This window comes from Pan troglodytes, chromosome 13 (assembly GCF_028858775.2).
Source record: "Pan troglodytes isolate AG18354 chromosome 13, NHGRI_mPanTro3-v2.0_pri, whole genome shotgun sequence".
In the NCBI taxonomy this organism is placed as follows: Eukaryota; Metazoa; Chordata; class Mammalia; order Primates; family Hominidae; genus Pan; species Pan troglodytes.
Genome location: NC_072411.2, coordinates 71,831,008 through 71,841,807, shown reverse-complemented (window position 1 = coordinate 71,841,807; position 10,800 = coordinate 71,831,008). Strand labels below are relative to the sequence as shown.

Genomic DNA, 10,800 nt, shown 5'->3' with positions numbered 1-10,800 from the left:
TTACCGATAACTTACATTACAATAACAAGCTATTGATTGGCTATACATTCTTCTTTGTATCACAAATTCGAAGAACATGAAAATGGATGAAGCAGGTAGTAAGGGACAAAGTGACTTGAAACAATTGCCCCCCAAGCATGGCGACTGATATAGTTTGGTTCTGTGTCCCCGCACAAATCTCATCTCGAATTGTAATCCCCATAATCCCCAAGTGTGGAGGGGAGGAACCACACACAGGGTGGGAGGTGATTGGATCATGGGGATGGTTTCCCCCATGCTGTTCTCCTGGTGGTTTTATAGGGCAGTTTTCCCCGCTCTTGCTCGCTCCCTCTCACCTGCCACTGTGTAAGACATGCCTCTTCCCCTTCCACCATGATTGTAAATTTCCTGAGGTCTCCCCAGACATGCGGAACTATGAGTCAATTAAACCTCTTTTCTTTATGAATTACCCAGTCTTGGGTATGTCTTTATTGCAGTATGAGAACTAACTAATACAGGGGTGTAGGGACATGACTGAAGTCCCAAACTCATATCTCTCTGTGCCTGATAAATTCCGCATACCTCACATAGTTCAAACTGCTCTGGGCTCTTTTTTCTTTTCTTAAGGCCAATGAGAAAAAACATATTTAACAGGGTTGTGCTCAGGTAGTTTAAATTCAAATTAATTAGATTATCTTTTATCCACTCAAAGAATATTTATCTACTCTCTATTTTATGCCAGACACAATTGAAACCTTAATTCTTGTTTTGATCAAGTCAGTGAGAATATATGTATTTAACAGAACAAATAATATCAGTGTCAGGGTACTCTCATTCATCCATTCAGCTAACTGTTTATTACATGCCTGTTAATGTCCTGGTATGGAGGCTTAACACTGGGACTAGAAAGAAGACTCAGAATCTGCCTAGAGACAGAGCCACCTAAACAAATATAACTGCTTCTTCATGTCCCACAACATCTGGGCAGAACTGCAGGTACAGCCTATTATCAGAAATCACACCGGCAAAAAAAACATTTATTTCATGTTCTCATCAGGTCCCTGGTCCTTTGTTCTCCCTTTCTTGTCTTTTCTTTTTTATCTTTTTCTTTCTTCTTCTTTTTTTTTTAGACAGTCTCCCTCTGTCGCCCAGGCTGGAGCGCAGTGGCACCACCTTGGCTCACTGCAACCTCTGCCTCCCAGGTTCAAGTGATTCTCCTGCCTCAGCCTCCTGAGTAGCTGGGATTACAGGCGCCCGCCACCATGCCTGGCTAATTTTTTTATTTTTAGTAGAGTCAGGGCTTCGCCATGTTGGCCAGGTTGGTCTCGAACTCCTGGCCTCAGGTGATCCACCCGCCTCAGCCTCCTAAAGTGCTGGGATTACAGGCATGAGCCACCATGTCCAACCCTTTTCTTATCTTTTCTTTTTCTCCCTCGTTCCCTTCCAGAAGCAGAGTTCCATGCAGACACACCCTCTGAGGAAAATGAATTCCTGGGGGCAGACCAGGAAGCTTCACGTTTCATTTACAGTACCTAGGAGAGGACTCTCTCTCATACTGGTATCCATCTCTCATAGCATAACTTTGTAAGTCAGTACACTAAAAGACCATCTTTCTGGGTATACATTTAGTACAATTATTTTGAGAACAAATTGATAATATCTATTAAAGTTTAAGATGTGCATAGCTGATGGTGCAGAAAGTCCACTCTAAAGAATATACTCCCAGCCTGGCCAACATGGTGAAACCCTGTTTCTACTAAAAATACAAAAATTAGCCAGGCATGGTGGTGCATGCCTGTAATCCCAGCTACTAGGGAGGCTGAAGCAGGAGAATTGCTTGAACCTGGGAGGTGGAGGATGCAGAGAGTCAAGATCGCGCCATTGCACTCCAGCCTGGGTGACAAGAGTAAGACTCTGTCTCATTAAAAAAAAAAAGATTATACTCTAGAGCAATGTTCACATCTGTACACAAGAAAACATGTTCAAGCATATTCGGGCGGGGTGCAGCGGCTCATGCCTGTAATCCCAGCACTTTGAGAGGCTGAGGAGAGTAGATCACAAGGTCAAGAGTTTCAGACCAGCCTGGCCAACATGGTGAAACCCCGTCTCTACTAAAAATACGAAAATTAGCCAGGCATGGTGGCACGTGCCTGTAATCCCAGCTACTTGGGAGGCTGAGGCAGGAGACTTGCTTGAACCTGGGAGGCGGAGATTGCAGTGAGCCAAGATCATGCCACTGCACTCCAGCCTGGACTGGATGACAGAGCAAGACTCCGTCGCTAAAAAAAAAAAAAAAAAAAAAAAAAAAAAAAAAAAAAAAAAAAAAAAAAGAATATTCACAGCAATATGGTTTGTAAATTTAGGGAACTGGAAATCAACTAAATGTTCACCACAAAAGAATGGGTAACTAAATTAAACTGTGATATAATTAAATAATGAAATTCTATACAGTGAGAAAAATAAACTAGATCTACATGAATTGACATTGATAAATTTCACAAACATAATGCTGAGTTTAAAAAGAGATTTCAGAAGAAATGTAAGTAGCACCCCCCAGTCACTGTGACAATGAAAAATCCCACCTACATTTCCAAACAGCCTCTTAATATGAGGCTGGTTACTGCTCCCAGCCTCATATTAAGAACATTTAGTCTAGGGTAATAGCATTGCTCTATTTTGAAGATTTGGTTTTGTTACTGAATTGGGCTTGTTCTGCCTGTTGCACAATATGCCAATCACTGAGACATCAAATTTTGCTGCAGAGAAAGGGTTTATTCATGAAGCAGCCAAGTGAGGAGACAGGAGAACAGATCTCAAATCCAGCTCCCAAAGATGGGGTTTTAGGGTATTTACGGGACAAAGGAGCAAGGTGGTCTGAGGCATGGGGAAAGGTAATTGGGGTAAGAAACAGTGAGGCAACTGGTGATGTGCACAAGCATAGTCAAGCTTCATAGCTCTTCATAGGACACATGTCCACAAAATTGCAGCTTTAGCATGATCTGAGGGTGGAGCTCTTGGTCCTGTGATGCCAAAAGGTCACCCATTGGACACTCATGCAGGCCCAGTTGAAGAGTTGTTGGTCTCAGCTGGCTTAAGCTGGACATGAGCTAACTCTAAGTTCCTGAAAAACAAGCAACCATTACCATGGTGACCTATATCTCAGATATGTAATCTATAAGGAAGCTAATGGAATTTTATTTATATATTGCTTAGCTACATGACTTTTAGCTATTAAATATGTAGCTTTTAAAATTAACTAAAAACAAATGAGACAAGTTAAGTTTGGTGGGCCAAATCAGGTTAGCCCTCAGTTTCAGGTTGAAATGCTTATTAGACATCAAGGTAAAGATGTCAAGTAGGCAGTTGGTATGAGTTTGGAGAAGTCAGGGTTAAAGATATAAATTTTGGAACTATTAGTATATAGCAGACATTTTAAGTCATGTCATTATATGAGCTCTCCTAAAGAGAGTATAGACAACAAAGATGGGAGGATCCCAAACTGACCCCTCTAGCATTTGAATTTTTTGGATAATGAATAAAAGAAGAGAAGCCTGTACAGCAGCTAGAATAAGCAGACCCTGAGAGGTGCTATGAAAATATGGCACCATAGAAGCTAAAGAGTGGAATGTTTCAAGGAAGGAGAGACCAACTGAGTACATATTGCTGAGAAGATGCTATGGACTGTGTATGGGTCATGAGGATGGATCCCTTATGAGTGGCTTGGTGCTGTTCTTGTAGTAGCCAGTAACTTTCCCTTCTGATTGGCTCTCAGAGGAATGGGTTAGTTCCCATGAGAATGGGTTGTTATGAAACAATGGGTTGTTATACCAGGGTGCCCCTCAGATTTGGTCTTTCTTCACACATGCCTGCTTCTCTTTGACCTTTTCCACCATGTTTGACTCAGCAGAAAAGCCCTTACTGGGAGCCAAGAAGATGCTGGTGGGTGTCATGCTTCTTGTACAGCCTGCGGAATTGTGAGCCAAATAAACCTCTTTTAAAAAAAATTATCCAGCCTCGGGTATTCATTTATAGCAACACAAAACAGACTAAGACAGAAGATTTGCAAGCTGACCTAAACCAATTTTGTCATTGTGGCAGATACTGTCACTTATCTCTTGGCTCTCTCCTTCCTATATAATAATAAAATCACCTGTGGCTTTCAACAAAATGTATGGCCAATCAGAAATAAAAACTACATTTTTCCAGCCTTCCTTGAAGCTTAGTAAGACAATGTCTGGCCTATGAGACATGAGTGGAAGTGATGTGTGCAACTTCCAGGTAATTCTTAAATGCAATTAATTTATTCTCTTACCTCATTTTCTCTTTTCTTCAACTAGCTAGATGTGGATGATGAGCAAAACTGGACCAAGCAAATGAAGGAAACACCATAGGTGTGGCAAAGCAGCAAGATAGAAGGAAGCCAAGTCCCAACATCCTGTAGTTCCATACCAACTCTGATGGCTTCGTAGAATGGACTTATCATTCTAACCTGGACTTTAAATGCGAGGGGGAAAAAAATCCATGAAAAATTATTCAAGGCAGATGATTATAATATTTTAGACTTTTGGTTAGGGCAATTGAGAGAATTCATCACTAAGGGGCAGAAAACTCAACTAAATCAAAACTCCAGGCCAAGAGTACCACTCTGAAGGCTGCTAGGCTTGCTAAGTTTTTCTATTTCTGTGTGTGTGTGTGTGTGTGTGTGTGTACGCAAGATGAATATCAGATTGCCTAAAAGCCAGAAATCTAGGGTCTCCCTGAATTTTGGGAATAGATTGTAGGACTACTTTTGTGTTTTCTTGCTAATAGATGTTTGAAGGTGAATCTTGTCTACAAAAACTTCCTTCATTGTAATAAGTCATATGAAAGTGAGGTTATTAAGGGGAGACCTAGAGCCCACCCCTATGTCTAACAATTGGTGACCTCCACTATCCTCTAAATTATCTAATAATTGTGAACAGCCAAATTTACTTGGGTCAATTTGCTACATTTGGCAAGTGGACGAGATCAGCATGCATAAAATCATAAGTAGATCTTCTATAGAAGACAGTACATGGAAGTTGATAAAACAGCACAGATTCTTTACCAAGACTTCATGTAAAATAAAATAACTGTGACAGATAAAGAGAAAAGAAGGGCCTTTGGGGGCTAAACATTTTTTTAATTGAATTATATCACACAAACTATAAGGTGCATGAATTTTAAGTGCTCAATGAAGTTTCACAAGTGAACACCACCTTGTAATTACCATCCAGATTGAGATATAGAACATTTCAGCACTCCAGAAAGTTCCTTTGGGCTCCTCTCCCAGTCAATACCCTCCTTAAAAGTAACTACCATTGATTAGCTTTGCCTGTTCTAGGTCATGTAGTATGTATATATCTGGGTCTCAGTTTGGACAGCTATAACAAAATATCATAGACTGGGTGTCTTAAACAACAGAAATTTATTGCTCGCAGTTTTGAAGGCTGAGAAGTCCAAGATCAAGATGCTGTTAGATCTGGTGTCTCATGATGACCTGCTTCCTGGTTTGCAGATGGCCATCTTCTTCATGTATCCTTACATGGTGAAAAGCAGAAAGGAAGTAAACTCTCCAGTCTCTTCTTACAAGGCACTAAATCCCATTCATGAGGTAGAATTCTACCATCATGATCTTATTACCTCCCAAAGGCCCCACTTCCTAATACCATCCCACTGGAGGTTAGGATGTCAATGTATGAATTTTGGGGAACTACAAACAGTCCACAACATGTGGTATACGCACATACCACAACTGATTTATCCATTCTTCCATTTCTTTTCCTTTTTTTGAGACAGAGGCTCGTTCTGTTGCACAGGCTAGAGTGCAGTGGCACAATCTCGGCTCACCGCAACCTCTGCCCCCCTGGGTTCAAGTGATTCTCGTGCCTCAACATCCCAAGTAGCTGGGATTATAGGTGCCTGCCACCATGCGTGGCTAATTTTTGTACTGTTTTAAGTAGAGACAGGGTTTTGCCATGTTGGCCAGGCTTGTTTCAAACTTCTGACCTCAAGGGATCCATCCACCTTGGCCTCCCAAAGTGCTGGGATTACAGGAGTGAGCCACGACGTCTGGCCCATTCTTCTGTTTCTGACCATTTTGTTGTTTCCAGTTTTTTGCTATTATGAATAAAGCTATTCTGAACGTTCTTATCCATGTCTTCTGCACTCATTTCTGTTAGGTGTATGCCTAAGAATGAAATTATGGGTCACAGGGCAGGCGTGTGTTTAGCTCTAATATATATTGCTAAACAGCTTTCCAAAGTGGTCATATCATTTTTCACTCACACCAGCAATGTAGTTGCTAAACATTCTGGACAATGCACTGTCATGTTTTAAAGCCAGATATTTTTTTTTATTTTAATTTTTATTTTTATATATTTAGGGAGTACCAGTGCAGATGTCTTAACATGTACATATTACGTAGCGGTGAAGCCTGGGCTTTTAGTGCATCCATCACCTAAATAGTGAACATTGTACCCAATAGGTAATTTTTCAGTCCTCACTCCTGCTCTCACCCTCCCACCTTTTGTAATCTCCAGTGTCCATTATTCCACTCTAAGCCACATATAATATTAATATTAAAAGCTCATGCTTACAATAAGTAAACTACGTAGCGAAGAGACAAAATAAGTACATGCTTACAATAAGTACATGCTTACAATAAGTAAACTACGTAGTGAAGACACAAAATAAAGTTGGTGAATAAAAATGCACACTTGAAAAGTTTTAGAAAGGCCGGGCGCGGTGGCTCACGCCTGTAATCCCAGCACTTTGGGAGGCCAAGGCGGGCGGATCACGAGGTCAGGAGATTCAGATCATCCTGGCTAACACGGTGAAACCCAGTCTCTACTAAAAATACAAAAAAACTAGCCAGGCATGGTAGTGGGTGCCTGTAGTCCCAGCTACTCGGGAGGCTGAGGCAGGAGAATGGCGTGAACCTGGGAGGCGGAGCTTGCAGTGACCCGAGATCGCGCCACTGCACTCCAGCCTGGGCGAGAGCGAGACTCCGTCTAAAAAAAAAAAAAAGAAAGAAAGAAAAGAAAGAAAAGTTTTAGAAAGAATCGAACAATTACTCCTGTTTCTAGTGTAGGAGGAAAGAGAGACACATTAAAAATCATTCTTTCAGATGAAGGCTGCTGACAGTTGAAATAGTTAATTAACACTGGCGTCTTTTCTCCCTAATCCGAAGCAGTCTTTTCTTTCATTGGCTTCTGAAAAGCTATTCAGTCTCCTGCCTACATGTAGAGGCAACACAGGAAGGCTTTGGCCAGTGCTGAGATGGCTGGGATCACTCAACTAGTCCACTAACTGGAATTAAAGTCAACAGTAGTAATAAGGGTTTCCAGTGGTGCATGCCAGTAGTCCCAACCACTCAGGGGGATCCCTTGAGCTCAGGAGTTGGAAACCAGCCTGGACAACATAGAGCTAAACCATCTCTTGAAGGAAAAAAAAAAAAAAAAAAAAAAAGGCTAGGCGCAGTAGCTCATGCTTGTAATCCTAGCACTTTGGGAGGCCAAGGTGGGCGGATCACGAGGTCAGAAGTTCGAGACCAGCCTGACCAACATGGTGAAACCCAGTCTCTACTAAAAAATACAAAATTAGCCAGGCATGGTGGTGCGCACCTGTAATCCCAGCTACTCGAGAGGCTGAGGCAGGAGAATCGCTTGAACCTGGGAGGCGGAGGTCGCGGTGAGCTGAGATCGTGCCATTGCACTCCAGCCTGGGCAACAGAGTGAGACTCCGTCTCAAAAAAAAAAAAAAAAATTCTGAAGGCTTAGTTAACTTTATCTGTCATCCAGATGAAACCCCAATGATTTATGATTTGGAGAATTCTCTGGCATCTGTAGAGTGCCCGACATCCTCAAAGTTTTCAGTAGCATCTCTCCAGCTTATTCCCTTAAGACTTCTTTCCCACCAGGATGCTCTGCCAGGAATTTGGTCAAATCGTACACGCAGGTGCTTTTGCTATGATTGTGCTTTGAATCTCCTCCAGGGCGCAGCACTTCACGGCCTTGTCCGACTGCTGGGCCATCTCGGAGGGCTGCGAGCCAGTCCCAGCTCACACAGCGGTGCCCTGCCAGCAGCGTGCGCCTCTCATCAAGCTCCGTCGGGGACATTCCCCGCCCGCACCAGGGACCCCTGCCAGAGGCGGAGCAGCCGGTCTGTCATTCTCTTAAATTTTGGCCACATGGTGGTGTGGTGGTATCTCATTGCGCCTTTAATTTGCATTTCCTTGATTTACAATGTTAAGCACCTTTTCAGATGCACATTTGCCATTTGATGTCCTCCTTTGTTCAGGGCCTTGCCCATTTAAAGATTGTGAGAGTTGGCCAGAAGCGGTGGCTCACGACTGTAATCCCAGCACTTTGGGAGGCCAGGAGTTTGAGACCAGCCCGGGCAACATAGTGAGACCCAGACCTTGAATCTACAAAAAGTAATTTAAAAATTAGCCAGATATGTCTCTTAAAAAAAAAAAGTGTGTGTGTTTTTTAAATTAATTTTTACCAATTTTATCAATTAGGATTTTTATAAATTAGGATGCTTCCAATTTTATCAATTAGGATTACCAATTTTATCAATTCTTCCAATTTTATCAATTAGGATTCTTTATATGAATCTGGATATGAAGGTTACATCAGATGTAGGAACTGTGGATTTCTTCCCCCCAGTCTACGGCTTTCTTTTTCACTCTCCTATTGGTATCTTTGGATAATTAGTGCTTTTTATGTTGCATTTAAAAAATCATTGCCTACTCCAAATGTTCAGAGATATTCTCCCCTAATTTCTTTTAGAATCTGTATTGTTTTATTTTCACATTTAGTTCTATGATTCACGTTAAATTAATTTTGGGGCATAATATAAGGCAGATGGCAAAGTTCCTTCTTTTTCTATATGGATGAACAATAATTGCTCCAGCAAAATTTGTTGAAAAGATTGTTACCACGTCTAATTCTAATTCTAAAATGGTTATCCAAATTTTAAAAAATACTTTTTTTTTTTTTTTGAAACAAGGTCTAGCTCTGTTGCCCAGGTTGGAGTGCAGTGGTATGATCATGGCTTCCTGCAGCCTTGAACTCCTGGGCTCAGGTGATCCTCCCATCTTAGTTAGCCTCCAGAGTAGCTGGGACTACAAGGCTCATGCTACCACACACACCCAGATAATTTTTAAATTCTTTTGTAGAGACAGAGTCTCAGTGTATTGCTCAGGCTGGTCATGAACTCCTGGCCTCAAGCAATCCTCCCACCTTGGTCTTCCAAAGTGCTGGGATTACAGGTGTGAGCTACTGTGCCCTGCCTAGAATGAGATTTTTTTAAAGAAATGAAAATAGCCACATAAAAAATCCAGGTATTAAGCAGATAGAAGATAATTCTCCTTTGATCATATCCACCTTAGGGGTAAGACTATGCTGATCCCTTGAAAATAAAGACAGTAATTAAAAATGATTTTAGAGGAAGTTAAATGTACAGTGAAGTTACTGCCTACACAAGGTTGATGTTACAAACTGTATCAGAGTCTCAGCAAGATTTTTTTTTTTTTGAGATGGGGTCTCAAACTCTTGGGCTCTATGGATCCTCCCTCCTCAGCCTCCTGACTAGCTGGGATTACAGGTATGTGCTACCATGATCGTCTGGCAGCAGGAAAATGTTATAAACTACTTTTTACAAAGGTGTGGGAAGGGCATAAGTAAATTCTGAGGGATACTGTGGTACCCCAAAGTTAGTAATATTGAGGGCTCCATTACCATCCCAAGGGGAGGGTGGCGGAGCGAAAGGAGGAGCTAGTCACTGGTGAGAAAGACGACTGTACGGAGAGGTCCCTGAGGATGCATCCAAGCCATGCCAACCCTGCAGGAATGGAGCCAGGGGAATGAAGGCTGGAGTGAATGCCCCCCTCCCCCACTCTGTTGTTAGTGCTCTCCTCTGCGTAGATCAGCCTCCTGGTAGAGAAGGAGCTGGTGGAGAATGTATCTGGAGGAGAAAAAGAAGATCTAGCACACAAAACACAGGAAAACACTTAGTCCAAAAAGAGGAAGAGTGGATGTGTGTTACGTACTCAAGATCAGAGAAGGGTTTGCAGTGAAGCCAATAAAGTTTAAGCTTCAGGACCCCTCCATTATATTGGCCCTTTCCAAGGACCTGGGAGGGATCCTAATAATGTGTTCATAAGGTCATATGGTTTTGTTAAATTTGTAAAAGATATTTTAACCAAAATCATCAAACAACTGTTGTTCTTCCATTTCAAATCTCCCTCCATTCCACTTCCCCAGTGTTCAATGGTGCTGAAGTGACACAAGTATTTTGAGTTTCTGTCTAAAAAGAAGTTGAATTGAGAATAAACCACTATAAATGTAATTTGAGCAGGCATTTTTAAACATTTTAATAAGATGTGAAGAAATTACAGTTCCTAGTTTATTTAAGAACTGAAAAAACAGATAAAATTAATAGAATATGAAGCTAAAGTCATAAACATGAATGACAAAATCAGTGGAGATTATTCTGTATTCAAGAAGCAAATTATAAGAGAGAAGTTTTCAAATCATACCAATATCAGTGATTCATTAAGAATAAATAAATTTCAAAAAAGAAATGAATAAGCTTCTTGGATTGTGTATAATCCATATAACAAAGTGGAGCAAATCATAAGAATATATTGGAAAAAATTAAAATTTTTTATGATTTGAAAATAATGAGATTGGCTGGGTGTGGTGGCTCACACCTGTAATCCCAGCACTTTGGGAGGCCGAGGCAGGCAGATCATGAGTTCAAGACCAGCCTGGCCAATATGGCGAAACCCTGTCT

At 41.4% G+C, this 10,800-nt stretch overlaps 1 protein-coding gene across 4 annotated transcripts in view; it reads right to left on the bottom strand.

Moving 5' to 3' along the window:
• Positions 1-2,734: 2,734 nt before the first annotated feature.
• Positions 2,735-10,800, bottom strand: part of KLHL23 (kelch like family member 23) — a 59,186-nt gene continuing 51,120 nt past the window's right edge. The window contains exons 4-5 of one of the 4 annotated variants that reach the window (XM_063791297.1): positions 4,292-4,473; positions 2,735-3,100 (exon numbers count right to left, since the gene is read on the bottom strand). In XM_063791297.1, the coding sequence (XP_063647367.1) occupies positions 4,313-4,473 (161 nt within the window). In that variant the 3' untranslated portion in view covers positions 2,735-3,100; positions 4,292-4,312. Of the gene's footprint in view, positions 3,101-4,291; positions 4,474-5,406; positions 5,538-6,794; positions 7,011-10,800 lie in introns of those variants that run through there. The other 3 variants (XM_063791300.1, XM_063791299.1, XM_063791298.1) reach the window with 3 other exon arrangements.